General features: G+C 38.1%; 1 protein-coding gene across 2 annotated transcripts in view; it reads left to right on the top strand.

The window, feature by feature from the left end:
* MYO1D (myosin ID) overlaps positions 1–16695 on the top strand; it is a 356895-nt gene that overhangs the window by 238485 nt on the left and 101715 nt on the right. For both annotated transcript variants that reach the window (XM_024127623.2, XM_024127622.3), the window contains one exon: positions 11500–11654. In XM_024127623.2, the coding sequence (XP_023983391.1) occupies positions 11500–11654 (155 nt within the window). The remainder of the gene's footprint in view (positions 1–11499; positions 11655–16695) is intronic.

Below are 16695 nucleotides of genomic sequence, written 5' to 3'. Positions count from 1 at the left end.
CCTACAAAATGGCTCAGGGCACAAGCATTGCTTCCAAATGATGAGGGATAAATTCTTACATATCCCAAACTCTGCATTATTTCTATGACAGATCTGATTCGCTAAGATCTCTGATTTATAGCTAGTTGGGCCAAGGAGAGCAAGGAAGAGAAGGAGGAAGAAAGAGGGAAAGGGAGAGAAGAAGGGAGATCGGGAGAGACAGATGAACAGAGAACAGAGAGACAAAGCAAGAAATAAAGTCACCAGGCATCCTACAGAAAGAGCATCTGTCTTCCAAGCTTCTGAATGAAAAACAGAATGAACAGAATGTTCTCCATCGTTGAGCAGCCAAATCAATGTGTTGAGATCAAAAAAGCATAAATATTATAACTCTGCCGTCAAACCAAAGAACTGAAGTAGGGGATAGAAAATCCCAAAGGCCAAGTGTATATATCACAATACAAGCAGATACCTGAAGAAGCGAAATGATTTTCGTACAATTTTATGAAAGCCCTTTGTGTTTTAAGCACATCCCTGATTGGGGTGGGGGGCAGCCCCAAGTTAGTGAAGTCCCTTGGAGGTGTTTGCCCAGAGCACTAACCACAGAAGAGAAGGGTTCCCCCACTCAAGAAGACATGGAGTAGCTGCTTCCTGGGAGTAAGTCTGGAACAAGAAGGCCCCAGAGTGAAAACTAGCCAGGAAGCCCTATAAAAAGGCATGCATTCTCCTCCCTGGTCAGACCTGGATGGCTTTAAAGGAGTTGATCACCATTTTAAAAGATCAACTCTTGGGCTTCCCTGGTGGCGCAGTGGTTGAGAGTCCGCCTGCCAATGCAGGGAATACGGGTTCGTGCCCCGGTCCAGGAAGATCCCACATGCCGCGGAGCGGCTGGGCCCATAGGCCATGACCACTGGGCCTGCGCGTCCGGAGCCTGTGCTCCGCAACAGGAGAGGCCACAACAGTGAGAGGCCCGCGTACTGCAAAAAAAAAGATTAACTCTTTTCAAAGTCGCAAGAGCTCAAGGGTTCGTGGCCTATTCCATTATTAGAGATTTTTGTCATAAAGTATCAGGGCCTTTTCTCGTGATTCCCACATTCTCCAGAAGTCTTCAGTTTTTTGAAATTGTTGTTTGGGATCCTGGAATTTACTGCTAGCATTTTGAGGCCCCACAGTTTTCAGTGACAAAGCTTGTGCACACACGTACAGATGCAGACAGAGAAATAAAGATGGAATATGAAGCAAGAGAGACAGCAAGCACAATTTGAAAAGATACTTGAACCACAATGTTCATTGCAGCACTATTTACAGAAGCCAAAACACGGAAGCAACCTAAATTTCCATCGACAGATGAATGGATAAAGAAGATGTGGTACATATATATACAATGGAATATTACTCAGCCATAAAAAAGAACGAAATAATGTCATTTGCAGCAACGTGGATTGTCACACTGAGTGAAGTAAGTCAGAGAAAAACAAATATCACTTATATGTGGAATCTAAAAAAATGGTACAAATGAACTTATCTACAGAACAGAAATAGAGTCACAGATGTAGAACACAAACTTATGGTTACCAGGGGGAAAGAGGGGAGGAAATTAGGAGATTGGGATTGACATATACATACTACTGTATAAAAAATAGGTAACTAATAAGGACCTACTGTATAGCACAGGGAACTCTTCTCAATACTCTGTAATGACCTAAAAGAATTTTTACAAGAGTTAACATATGTTTTAAAAAAAGACAGCAAGCAAAATGACTTGTGGTTACAGTGGACTTTGGGGAAGTGTTAACCCTGTCCCTGTTCTTGTCCTACAAAGTGAGGCTGAACCTAATCCAACAACTGTGGGTTTATAGCCTCAACATAATATTTTTTTAATTAGTGAAAACTGGAGATTAGAAACCAAGGATTATCTGTCATTAAGAGAAATCAAATGAAGTTAAATTCTATTGCAATGAATCTTACTATGAGAAGAATATATAGGTCACCAAAAAAATAGTTTAAATTCCAATCCACCTATTTCAAGCAATTTGAATAAACCTATATATTCTATTATTATCATATTTTAAATAGTTCCTTTAAGATTACCATTATAGCATTTGTCTGGTTTGTCACCTTCAAAGGTTAACTATTTTCTTTGTAAAATTCTCATAATCCTAATGGTACAATTCATGAAAACAGAGAAAAGATAAAGAGAAAATTCAGTATTTTGTGAGTTTGTTCTTACTACAGTGGACCTCTAGCTTTCTAGGTCTAAGTAATGAGCTAATCTTTTTAGCTCTCAAAAGCTAAGTAAGCCAATTTGATTTAACAAATATACAACTAAGTCTTAAAAAAGAACATTCAGAGGAAACTCTCTGGCATGTTGGAAATGTTCTGTATCTTGATTTGGGTGTCAAAAATCATCCACCTAAACACTTAAAAGTCTGTGAATTTTACTGTACATAATTTATACCTCAATTTTTAAAATCCTGTTTGACTGATGGGTCAAGATGTATGGAGTATTTTGGTGTGAGTAGGGTCCTATGTTTTAATTTCCAGTTAATTCTTTTCTTACCTGCTATTTATAAACATAGTAAAATATAGACAGTATCTATTAACACACTTAGTCTCTGTCATTTAAAAATTGTATTAAAAGATCCAGGCCAAAGTCTCCATGCTCAGTCATGATACTTGTTTCTAGTCCAGTAATAACTTTTCTTCAGGGGAGGAAGTCTATTCTCTCCTTATCCACAATGCTTTGCTGCCAAAGATTACCAGTGGTTAGAAAAGAGTTAAAACTAATATTGTAGGGTGGATATGATAATAAATACATTTGAGTATTTACCAACTTTCTATGGAGAGAGATATTGTTTTATATACCGTGGAATACTGTAAAATAAAAACAGTACAAGGACACAACTTCATACTTGCCTTGAAAAAGTGAAAGCTGTCAAGCAAGGAGATAATTCTAGTGGGACAAACACACAGATGACGCATAAATGTGACCTTTTAATCAGCTGAGCGATATGGATGCATTTCTTTTTTTTTTTTTTTTTTTTTTTGCGATACGCGGGCCTCTCACTGTTGTGGCCTCTCCTGTTGCGGAGCACAGGTTCCGGACGCGCAGGCTCAGCAGCCATGGCTCACAGGCCTAGCTGCACCGCAGCATGTGGGATCTTCCCAGACCAGGGCACGAACCCGTGTGCCCTGCATCGGCAGGCGGACTCTCAACCACTGCGCCACCAGGGAATCCCTGATGCATTTCTTATTAGTGAACCATCCTTACACTTGTGAATCATGCCCTCTTGGTCATGGCATATTAGCCTGCTGAATTGAGTTTGTTAATTATTTTGGATATTTGCATCTGTCCTTGTGAGACTGGTCTCTGGGTGTGTGTGTGTGTGAGAAAGAGATCTTCATCAAGTTTTGCTGCCAGGATTCAATGAAATGAGTCGGGATGGTGTCTGTTTATGTTCTAGAGCATTTTCCGTAGCATAGGAATTACCTGGGGCTTGATGGCCTATACTAGCATCATCTGTGCCCAGGAATATTTAGGAGAGTGTTTTCTGCCAACATAAAAAAAAATTCCCCTAGTTACGAATTGATTCTGATTATTTCATCTTTCTTTGAGTCAATTTTTAGTAATTTGTATTTTCCTATTAAAGCATGCATTTCACAAATTATTAATAGGAAATTACAGATGTTATTCTCATAATTTCTAAAGACATAACACCTTTTCTTAAATCTCTTTCTCATTCCTCATGTTAGATATCTGTGTTTTTGCTTTGTTTTTTCCTGATTAGACCCTGCCAAGGGTTTGGTTCTTTAGTGGTCTTTTCAAAGAACCAGCTCTTGGGTTTATCATCTATATTGTTTTTCTCATTCATTGATTTCTGATTTTATCTTCACTAATTTTTACCTTGATTTCTTTTGCTCTTTCTCTAGGTTTTTGGTATTTAATTTATTTCCTTTTTTTCTTATTTAATAACAAAGTATTTAAGGCAATGTGTTTTCTTTTGAATATAGCTTTGGCTGCATCCATGAGTTTTGATGAAAAATTCTCTTTCTCATTAACTTCTTCATTGTCTGTAGTTGCAACTATAATCCAGGAGTTGCCTAAAGAGATACTTCTTTTAAAAAATTCTCAGTGATAAGGTTGTGTTGTTAACCTTTATATAATTTTCTAGTTTTACTGCACTGTGATTAGGGTCAGTGCATATCCTACTTTTTGTAATTGGGGAGAGGAATGTTACTTTTGGCCCAAATATAGTACATATGTGTAAATGTTTCAGGGACCACAATAAATGTGTGTAAAAATTCCATGTAACTGATAATCAAATACGTTGATTATTCAGCCACTCTCCATACTCATTTGCTTTTTGCCTGCTTGAACTGCCAAGCACTGGGTTGTCCACTAAAATCACAACTTGGTCCATTTCTTTTGTGTAAGAATAATTTTTGCTTTGTATGTTTCAGTACCATGTTATTCAGTGCATGAAGATGGTGGTTTTCATTTTTTGTTATATTTTTGTCAATATAAAACGAAAAAGTTTTCTTTTTTGCCTTGGATTTTGCTCTGTCTGTTATTACTATTCCCATCCCTAGTTTCTTTCTGGTACGTCTTTGTCCATCCTTTCATTTTTGTTCTATGTCTTTTTGTTTTAGATGCATCTTTTATAAACAGAGTATAGTTAAATTTCTTTTTTGACCTGATCCGTGACCCGTTTTCATCCAATAAAAGAGTTGTATCCCATTCACATTTCTTACAGAAATTGACAAATTTTGTTTTCTTAAATTTGATTGTTATTTAAACGCTTTCCATTTTTAATACTTCTGTGCCATTTCCTTCTTTTTTTTCTAGTTGTTATATTGTTCAAGTTTTATTTATTTTCTTTTTACTAATGATTAGAAAGTTATAACGTTCTTTTTACTTGTTTGGTTATGTTCACTGTTTGATCCTCCATAGGAGGAGGGTCTAGGAGAATTGAGTTAGATTAGCATCAGAGATTGTATCTGCCCTGCTCAAACCTTCAAAACCAAAGAAGAGGAAGGTTTAGATTTATCATAGCATAGAGATGTCACAGATCATGAAAAATAAGAAGGCAACTAGTAGGGGGAAGCCCTGATAAGGAGTTTCACTTTTGTTCAGAGAACTTACTGGTGTGTTCTGGCTGCCCGAAGATAACTGAGGTAGGATCCCTTCCCTGACTAATGTATTTGCATACAATACCTCCCTTGGCATGGTACTTGTGTAAAGTTTTTCAGATTTCGCTGGCATATCTTCTCTTAGAGTGTAAAGACCCTTGAAGGCAGGGGGTTTTGCTTATTTATCTTTTTATACCTCTGAGTTGCTCCTATTTGATCCTTGCCACAATCTTATGAGGTAGATGAGGCACCTAGTAGGATCCTTATTTTGCAGAAAAGGAGACAGATGGCCTCCCCCAAAATTAAATGATTCGCTCAGGCTCACACAGCTGAATTGAGATGAACACCCAGGTCATCCCTTACTCTACTGCTTTTTCCCATCTAGCATCCTGTCTCCCAGAACAAAAGAGACATCCTGGATGCTGTTTGTCCTGCCTTGGTGACGACAGGATCATAATCTTTCATTATCTGTGCAGCAGAGGAAAGTAGGTGCTGTTTTCCCTCTTTTCTGCTGGGGCTCTGGCACGCCCATAGGCCTGAGAACACACATGAAGAATTCCTCTGCCCATCCAGGTAAAGCCACTCAGGCAGGGCGGAATAGGGAAGGGCAGGAAGGGAATTCCACACCCAAGGTGGGAAGGTGGCTGAGAAAACAGTCATAGGCGCCTCTGCTCTAGCCCGACAGCATCCAGCAAGGGACCTTCTATCTGGATGGTTTCAGCATTCACTGCTGAATCGGTCGCTTTCCCCAGACCCCTGCAGCTAATGTTCCTGGGATATGCAGGCAGAGTTAGTGCTGTTAGAATTCTCATTTTATTAGGCCTTTAATCAAGCTCTCTTGTGAAGTGCTACATAAATTTCATTTTGAATTTGGTATATAAAATAAATGAGAGAGAAGGAGCATAGACATAACATGTTTTTTTAAACGAAAATGATATTTTTAATTTACTCATAAAAATCATCTGGGGGTGGGGGAGGGAAGGATTGGGAGTTTGGGGCTAGCAGGTGCAAACTAGTATATATAGGATGGAAAAACAACAAGTTCCTACTGTATAGCACAGGGAACTATATTCAATATCCTGTGATAACCATAATGGAAAAGAAATGAAAAAGAGTATATATATGTATAACTGACTCACTTTGCTTTATAGCAGAAATTGACACAACACTGTAAATCACCTATACTTCAATAAAATATTTTAAAAGGAACTTTAAAAAAAGCCAATGTGGGGCTTCCCTGGTGGCGCAGTGGTTGAGAGTCCGCCTGCTGATGCAGGGGACGCGAGTTCGTGCCCCGGTCCGGGAGGATCCCACATGCCACGGAGCGGCTGGGCCTGTGAGCCGTGGCCACTGAGCCTGTGCGTCCGGAGCCTGTGCTCTGCAACGGGAGAGGCCACAGCAGTGAGAGGCCCGCGTACCGCAAAAAAAAAAAAAAGCCAATGTACACCAAACCAAACCAAAAAAAAAAAAAAAACACAGAAAAATCATCTAAGTGTCAGAAAGATTGATACATTCTCTTATCCATGGCCTCAGAAAACCCATGATATAACATAGGTTTGTGAAATGATTTCCAACTCCTTGAATATTTTCCCTTCTCTCCATTGAGCGCTGACCCTGGTATTCTTTAAAATCAACCTAAGAACTCACCTCCTATGAAAATTTATTTATGTGACATTTAGGGATACTTATTTTTACAGCTTATGTTCATTTGTACATGATATTTGGAAAAGCCTACTGTGATAGAAAGAACATGGGTCTGGGTCAGTCTGCAGGCCTGAGTTCCCGTTTCAGGGTCTGCAAATCAGCTAACTTCTTTGAGCCTCAGTTTTCTTAATCTGTAAAATATGGGCATGAGACTAAATGATCTTCCAAGCGTATGAACTGTTGAAGTGTTCTTCAGTTGTTAGGTATTTGTCTCTTCCACTCGTCCAACTGGATCATGAATCCCCCTAGAACAGAGATTATACCTTCTGCATCTTTGGTACTTCCATCCCCACCCCCAGGCTTCCTGGCACTCTGCATTGCCCCCAGTGGGTATCCTGTCAATGCTGATTGCCAGACTGACAGCACCTGTGGCAGCCAGGAGGTGGCACTTTGGTATTTTCTGCAATAGAAGAACAAACCACAGAACAAGAAATCACTTGGGTTTCTGCTTTATTGACCAAGGTAGATCTAGGGATCAAAATTACCAAGGAGCTATATTTTTTTAATTTGCGTATGATAAATAAAATTGGCTTTTGGTAGTGGTGATTTGGTATACAGGCCTGTGGGTGTTAATACATGCATAGATTTCTGTAACCACCACCACAATGAGGATACAGAGTCATTCCATTACCCCCAAAAAACTCCTTTGTATCAGACTCCCCCTGACCCCAATCCCTGACAACTATATTCCAGAATACCACATAAATGGAGTCGTATAGTATGTAACCTTTTGAGACTGGCTGCTTTCACTCAGCGTAATGCCTTTGAAAATAAACCATGGTGATGCATATCAGTAATTTGTATTATTAGTTCATTCCTTTTTATTGCTGAATAGCATTCCGTTGTATAGATGTATCACAGTTTGCTTATTCACCTATTGATGGATATTCTTGTGGTTTCCAGTTTGGGGCAGTTATGTATAGAGCTGCTGTAAACATTGATGTGTAAGTTTTTGTGTGAACATAAATTTTTATTTCTCTGGGTTAAATGCCTAGGACCGAGATTTCTGGTTCATGTGGTAATTCTATGTTTAACTTTTTGAGTAACTGCCAAACTGTTTTCCCAGTGATCGTACCATTTTACATTCCCACCAACAATGTATGAGAGTTGATTGTTCTACATCCTCTTTGGTATTGTCACTTTTGTTGTTCTTCTTTGTTTTTTTTTGTTTTTTTTTGTTTTTTTTTGTTTTTGTGGTACGCGGGCCTCTCACTGTTGTGGCCTCTCCCGTTGCGGAGGAGCACAGGCTCCGGACGCGCAGGCTCGGCGGCCATGGCTCACGGGCCCAGCCGCTCCGCGGCATGTGGGATCTTCCCGGACCGGGGCACGAACCCGTGTCCCCTGCATCGGCAGGCGGACTCTCAACCACTGCGCCACCAGGGAAGCCCTGTTTTGTTTTTATTTTGGCCATTCTGATAGGCTTGTGGTGATATCTTGTTATAGTCTTAATTTGCATTTCTGTGGTGTCTAGTGATGTTGGGCACCTGTTTGCCACCCATAGGTCTTCTTTGGTGAAGTGACTTCAAATCGTTTGCCCATTTTAAGTTGACTTGTTTGCTCTCTTGTTGAGTTTTACAAGTTCTTTATATATTCTGGACACAGGTCCTTTATCAGATATATCTCTGCAAATATTTTCTCCCACTCTGGGCAGTCTTTCCATTCTCATACCAATGTCTTTCTTAGAGAAAAGTTCTAAATTTTATGAAGGTTAGTCTAACAGGTTTTTTTTCTTTTATGGGTTGTGCTTTTGGTGTCATTTCTAAGAAATCTTTGCCCAATCCAAGGTCACAGAGATTTTCTCCTGTGTTTTCTTCTAAAACTTTTATGGTTTTACATTTTACATTTATATCTATGACCCATTTTGAATTAATTTTTCATGAGGTGTGAGATTTAGGTCAATGTTTATTTCTTTTGGCATGTGGATGTCCAAATGTTCTGAGTTATCCAGATGTCCAAAGTATCCTTTCTCCGTTGAACTGCCTTTGCATCTTTGTGAAAAATCAATCGGTCATATTTGTGTGAGACTATATCTGACTCTCCATTCTGTTCCCACTGATCTATGTTTTTATCCCTTTGACAGTCCTTTTGACAATTACATTGTCTTGATTACTGTAGCTTTATAGTAAGAAAATCAGCTACTGTGAGTCCTCCAACTTTGTTCTTTTTCAAATTGTTTTGGCTACTCTAGTTCCTTTGCCTTTCCATATACATTTTAGAATCAGCTCGTTGATATCTACCAAAAATTCTGCTGGGATTTTGGTTGGGATTGCATTAAATCTATAGATCAATTTGGGGGAAATTGTTAGTATTCAACAATACTGAGTTTTCCAAACCATGAACACATTATTCCTTTCTGTGTATTTAGATTTTCTTTTATTCCTGTCATCAGCATGTTCATTTGATTTCTTTCATCAGCATTTCGTAGTTTTCAGCTTACAGGTTTTACACACATTTTGTTATATTTATATCTAAGTATTTTTGGTTTTGAAGTTGTGGATGGTTTGGGTTTTAAATTTCTGTTTCCAGTTTTTCATTGCTGGTATATAGAAATATTTTTGTCTGTTAACCTTGTGTTTTGTGACCTTGCCAAACCCACTAATTAGTTCTGAGAGCTATTTTGTAAATTCCTTGGGATTTTCTACATAGATGATCATGTAATCTGAAAATAAAGTCATTTGTTTCTTCCCTTTTAAACTGTATGCCTTTTAATTTATTTAAACCTGCCTTAAGGCACTGGCTAGGGTTTCCAGTATGAAGATGCCCAGCAGCAGTAACAGTAGAAATCCTTACATTGCTCCTGATCTTTGGGGAAAACATTCAGTCTTTCACCACTTAGTAAGATGCTAGCTGTGGAGTTTTTGTAGATGTCATTAATAGGTTGAATTCTCTTCTAATCCTGTTTGCTGAGAGATTTATATCATGAATGGATGTTGAATTTTGTCAAATGCTTTTTCTGCGTCAATTGATATGATAGCTTTCTTTTTATATATATCTTTATTGGAGTATAATTGCTTTACAATGTTGTGTTAGTTTCTGTTGTACAACAAAGTGAATCAGCTATAAGTATACATATATCCCCATATCTCCTTCCTCTTGAGCCTCCCTATCCCACCCTCCCTATCCCACCCCTCTAGGTGGTCACAAAGCATCAAGCTGATATCCCTGTGCTATGGAGCAACTTCCCACTAGCCATCCATTTTACATGTGGTAGTGTATATATGTCATTGCTACTCTCTCACTTTGTCCCAGCTTCCCCTTCCCCGGGTCCTCAAGTCCATTCTCTATGTCTGCATCTTTATTCCTGCCCTGCCTCTAGGTTCATCAGTACCGTTTTTTTGTAGATTCCATATATGTGCGTTAGCACACAGTATTTGTTTTTCTCATTCTGACTTACTTCACTCTGTATGACAGACTCTAGGTCCATCCACCTCACTACAAATAAGTCAATTTTGTTTCTTTTTATGGCTGTGTAATATTCCATTGTGTATATATATGCCACATCTTCTTTATGCATTCATCTGTCAGTGGACATTTAGATTGCTTCCATGTCCTGACAGTTGTAAATAGTGTAGCTTTGTTTTTTTTTCTGTTGCTATGATGGATTACATTGATTGACTTTTTTTTGTTTTTTTTTTGCGGTACACGGGCCTCTCACTCTTGTGGCCTCTCCCGTTGTGGAGCACAGGCTCCGGATGCGCAGGCTCAGTGGCCATGGCTCACGGGCCCAGCTGCTCCGCGGCATGTGGGATCTTCCCGGACCGGGGCACGAACCCGTGTCCCCTGCCTCAGCAGGCGGACTTTCAACCACTGTGCCACCAGGGAAGCCCTGATAGATATTTTTAATACAAAACTAGCTATGCATTTCTTAGATTAACTCCACTTGGTCATGATGCATGTTTGTTTTTATGTATTTTTGGATTTGATTTGCTGATATTTTGGCCATTCTAATTACATCCATGTTCATGAAGGATATTGGATATTGGTTTGTAGTTTTCTTGTACTGCCTTTGTCTATTTTTGGCATCAGGACAGTGCTCATAAAATGAGTTGTGAAGTGTTTCCTTCTCTTCCGTTTTCTAGAAGAGATGTGGAGAATTGGTGTTATTTCTTCTTTAAATATTTGGTAGAATTTACCAAGGCAGTCATCTGAGCCTCCTGGAGTTTTCTTTTTTGAAAGGTTCTTAACTACAAATTTAATTTCTTTAATAGATATAGCAGTATTCAGGTTATCTATTTCTTCTTGGGTGAATTTTGGTAGTTTATGGCTTTCAAGGAATTGTTTGGTTTTGTCTAAGTTGTTGAACTTATGTGCATAAAGTTGTTGTAAATATTCCTTTATTATCCTTTTAATGTCTATGTGGTCTGTAGTAATAGCCCCTCTTCCATTTCTGATATGGGTAATTAGGGCTTCTCTCTCTTATTCTTTCAGACTAGAGATTCAGCAATTGTATTTATCTTTTGAAAGAACCAGCTCTTTGTTTCATTGATTTTACCCTGTTGTATTTCTGCTTTTAATTTTGTTAATTTTTGTTCTTATCTTTATTATTTCCTTTCATCTGCTTGTTTCATGAAGCTTGATAAGGATTAATGTCATCAGAGTTACTGAGTAGAACCATTACAAACTGTATTTTTAAATTCATTCTTTTGAGAACCACCCTTACAGTTTCCATGCCTTGTCTCTTTGCAGTTGACTGGTCTGAGCGTCTCCAATGGGAAGGACCAACTGGTAGTGTTCCATACAAAAGACAACAAAGACCTCATCGTCTGTCTCTTCAGCAAACAGCCAACCCACGAGAGTCGAATTGGAGAGCTGGTTGGAGTCCTGGTGAATCATTTCAAGAGGTAAAGTTTGATTTTTGTTTAACTAAGTTGAAAATATATGAAATCTTTCATCATAATTCTCACTGAACTTGTTTTGTGCCAATTTTAGTGTACTGAGTTATTTTCCTTCTTAAGGAAAACTTAAATCATCTGTTTCCCAGAGGCAAAATTAGCATCCAGCCTTAGTTTCAAGATTAGGGATGATCGTCTACTTTTCCAGCCTCCAGCTGAACCAACAATGAGAGATTTCCCCAGTGGTGATTTCTTCACTGCCAATCCAAATGTAATTAAATCCAAAAGACAGAAAACTTATTTTATATTCTTATTGTCACAGCTTCTCATTTACCCCACATATAATCAGTTAGACTAGCTACTATGAATATAAACAAATTAGAAGGCAGGTTTAGGATGACATGTAGGTCCACAAAAACTAAAGGGATTTTTTTTTTTTATAAAGTGATTTATTTTCTCACAATTCTGGAGGCTAGATTTTGAGATCAAGGTGTCTGCAGGGTTTGTTTCTTCTGAGGCCACTCTTCTTGGCTTGTAGATGGCCATCTTCTCTCTGTGTCTTCACATGGTCTTCCTTCTGTACATGACTATGTCCAAATTTCCTCTTCCTTTAAGGATACCAGTCATGTTGGATTAAGACTCACCTTAATGACCTTATTTTGACTAAAGGGATTCTGAAGAGGCAATTACCTCTGCAAAAACATAGAGTCATGAGGGAACGTGGCATTGTGTGAGAACTTCATAGTAGCCCTAGGTGATACCTGGGGTGGTTGTTTATGTCTGTGTAGTGAACAGTGATGTGAGAGATATAAACGGGGAGCAGATCCTGATGGTGATGGGGACCAGTGAATGGATAATTTTAAGCAGAGAAGTGACTTGTCTGGTTATTTATTAGAGTTGTTTTAGAGATGGGGTTTCTCTTCCCAAAGGTCGTCATGGAGTATTTGGAGTTGGGTGTTTCTCTGACTCCAAACTCAGATGTTCTTCCCATGGTGGCACACTGTCTCTGCCACCCCACCACCCTGAAGCCAGAAGGAGACCACTCCTCCAAACTCAGGGACTGAGAAATGAGCCCAGTGTCCGGTTCCTTTTCTTCCTAAAAGACATTTACTAAGTTGCCAACAGTAATCTAGTTCCTCATGAGTATTTCTTTTCCTTTAAGTTTAGACGTGGCTTTTCTCTAAACAAAGGCATATTTAGAATCTGCTGTCCACACGTCTAATTCTGCTGTGTTCCTTCTTACTGATAAACGTATGGAGTATAATTTTAAAAGTGAGCTGCACAGGCCATTTATTTTATGTTCTTAAACCTTGTATACTAGATCAAAACAGATCTTTAAATATCTTACGTAATTAAATGTTTTTAAACGCTATAAATAAAATAATGTTTCATGGTCATCTGGTGGGAAAAAATAAGATCCAACTAAGGAATTACCAAAAGATAATAATAAACATATAGGCCTTTGAAAAATTCCCTTCCATCTGCCAAATAATTATAAAGTAAGAGAAATACTGAAGAGTTTAGAATGGAAGGGAAAGACATGGAGAAGGCATCTCTACAGTAAAGTCTGTAACTCAAATAAACAGGCCTATTTTCCTCCTAATATGTAGTTATAGCAAAGTATGGATAATCAAAGGGATTTTAATCTTTACCTTTCATTTGGATGCCTGTAGTAATAAATAGTTTTTGCCTGGGAAACTGAAATATTTTTTCTCACTCTGAGTCCTTGTTTCTCAAATTCTAACCGCTGTTAAATGCCTCCACAAGTGGTGGAAATATGTGAATCTGGTTCTAGAATCCATCAACTGCTTTCTTTTCCTAGCATGTGTTCTGAGATACATTTCTATCTCGAACATATGTAAGAATTTTTTTAACATCTTTATTGGAATATAATTGCTTTACAATGGTGTGTTAATTTCTGCTATATCAAAAAATGAATCAGCTATATGCATACATATATCCCCATATCCCCTCCCTCTTGCTTCTCCCTCCCACCCTCCCTATCCCACCCCTCTAGGTAGTGACAAAGGACCAAGCTGATCTCCCTGTGCTATGCAGCTGCTTCCCACTAGCTATCTGTTTTACATTTGGTAGTGTATATATGTCCATGCCACTCTCTCACTTCATCCCAGCTTACCCTTCCCCCGCCCCGTGTCCTCAAGTCCATTCCCTACGTCTGTGTCTTTATTCCTGTCCTGTCCCTAGGTTCTTCAAAACCTTTTTTTTTTTTTTTAGATTGCACATGTATATGTGTTAGCATACAGTATTTGTTTTTCTCTTTCTGACTTACCTCACTATGTATGCCAGAATCTAGGCCCATCCACCTCACTACAGATAACTCAATTTCGTTTCTTTTTATGGCTGAGTAATATTCCATCGTATATATGTGCCGCATCTTCTTTATCCATTCATCTGTCTGTGGACACTTAGGTTGCTTCCATGTCCTGGCTATTGTAAATAGCGCTGCAATGAACATTGGGTACATGACTCTTTGTGAATTATGGTTTTCTCTGGGTATATGCCGAGTAGTGGGATTGCTGGGTTGTATGGTAGTTCTATTTTTAGTTTTCTAAGGAACCTCCATACTGTTGTCCATAGTGGCTGTATCAATTTACATTTCCACCAACACTGCAAGAGGGTTCCCTTTCCTCCACACCCTCTCCAGCATTTATTGTTTGTAGACTTTTTGATGATGGCAATTCTGACCAGTGTGAGGTGATACCTCACTGTAGTTTTGATTTGCATTTCTCTAATGATTAGTGATGTTGAACATCCTTTCATGTATTTGTTGGCAATCTGTATATCTTCTTTGGAGAAATGTCTATTTAGGTCTTCTGCCCATTCTTGGATTGGGTTGTTTATTTTTTTTTGATATTGAGCTGCATGAGCTGCTTGTATATTTTGGAGATTCATCCTTTGTCAGTTGCTTCATTTGCAAATATATTCTCCCGTTCTGAGGGTTGTCATTTTATCTTCTTTATAAAGGTTTCCTTTGCTGTGCAAAAGCTTTTAAGTTTCATTAGGTCCCATTTGTTTATTTTTGTTTTTATTTCCCTTTCTCTAGGAGGTGGGTCAAAAAGCATCTTGCTGTGATTTATGTCATAGAGTGTTCTGCCTGTGTTTTCCTCTAAGAGTTTTACTCCTTTATCAAAGATAAGGTGACCATATGTGCCTGGGTTTATCTCTGGGCTTTCTGTCATGTTCCTTTGATGTATATTTTTGTTTTTGTGCCAGTACCATACTGTCTTGATTACTGTAGCTTTGTATTGGAGTCTGAAGTCACAGTGTCTTATAGTTTTCTGAATACAGATCTTTTACCTCCTTAGGTAGGTTTATTCCTAGGTATTTTATTCTTTTTGTTGCCATGGTGAATGAGATTGTTTTCTTAATTTCTCTTTCTGATCTTTCGTTGTTAGTGTATAAGAATGCAAGAAATTTATGTGCATTAATTTTGTATCCTGTGACTTTACTAAATTCGTTGATTAGCTCTAGTAGTTTTCTGGTGGCATCTTTAGGATTCTGTGTGTGTAGTATCATGTCATCAGCAAACAGTGAAAGCTTTACTTCTTTTCCAATTTGGATTCATTTTATTTCTTTTTCTTCTCTGATTGCTGTGGCTAAACCTTCCAAAGCTATGTTGAATAATAGTGGTGAGAGTGGGCAACCTTGTCTTGTTCCTGATTTTAGTGGAAATGGTTTCAGGTTTTCACCATTGAGAACAATGTTGGCTGTGGGTGTTTCATATATGGCCTTTATTATGTTGAGGTAAGTTCCCTCTATGCCTACTTTCTGGAGAGTTTTTATCATAAATGGGTGCTGAATTTTGTCAAAAGCTTTTTCTGCATCTATTGAAATGATCATATGGTTTTTATCCTTCAGTTTGTTAATTTGGTTTATCACATTGATTGATTTGCACATGTTGAAGAATCCTTGCATTCCTGGGATAAACCCCACTTGATCATAGTGTATGATCCTTTTAATCTGCTGTTCTGTTGATTTGAGTCCTCTCTCTTTTTTTGCTTGATGAGTCTGGCTAATGGCTTATCAATTTTTTTATCTTCTCAAAGCAGCAGCTTTTAGTTTTATTGATCTTTGCTATCGTTTCCTGCATTTCTTTTTCATTTATTTCTGATCTGGTCTTTATGATTTCTTTCCTTCTGCTAACTTAGGCGTTTTTTTGTTCTTCTTTCTCTAATTGCTTTAGGTGTAAGGTTAAGTTGTTTATTTGAGATGTTTCTTGTTTCTTGAGGTAGGATTGTATTGCTATAATCTTCTAGGTATTTTTTGATTTCCTCTTTGATTTCTTCAGTGATCTCTTGGTTATTTAGTAGTGTATTGTTTAGCCTCCATGTGTTTGTATTTTTTACAGTTTTTTTCCTGTAACTGATATCTAGTCTTATAGTTTTGCGGTCGGAAAAGATACTTGATATGATTTCAATTTTCTTAAATTTACCAGGGCTTGATTTGTGACCCAAGATATGATCTATCCTGGAGAATGATCTATGAGCACTTCAGAAGAAAGTGTATTCTGTTGTTTTTGGATGGAATGTCCTATAAATATCAATTAAGTCCATCTTGTTTAATATTTCATTTAAAGCTTGTGTTTCTTTATTTTCATTTTGGTTGATTTGTCCATTAGTGAAAGTGGGTTGTTAAAGTCTCCTACTATTATTGTGTTACTGTCAATTTCCCTTTTATGGCTGTTAACATTTGCCTTATGTATTGAGGTGCTCCTGGGTTGGGTGCATAAATATTTACAATTGTTATATCTTCTTCTTAGATTGATCCCTTGATCATTATGTAGTGTCGTTCTTTGTCTTATTTTAAAGTCTGTTTTGTCTGACATGAGAATTGCTACTCCAGCTTTCTTTTGATTTCCATTTGCATGGAATATCCATTTCCATCCCCTCACTTTCAGTCTGTATGTGTCCCTAGGTCTGAAGTGGATCCCTTGTAGACAGCATATGTACAGGTCTTGTTTTTGTATCCATTCAGCCAGTCTATGTCTTTTTGTGGGAGCATTTAATCCATTTACATTTAAGGTAATTAT

This window comes from Physeter macrocephalus, chromosome 14, assembly GCF_002837175.3.
Source record: "Physeter macrocephalus isolate SW-GA chromosome 14, ASM283717v5, whole genome shotgun sequence".
Taxonomy (NCBI): domain Eukaryota; kingdom Metazoa; phylum Chordata; class Mammalia; order Artiodactyla; family Physeteridae; genus Physeter; species Physeter macrocephalus.
The sequence above is the reverse complement of the archived record's forward strand: the minus strand, read 5'-3'. Positions and strand labels throughout refer to the sequence as shown.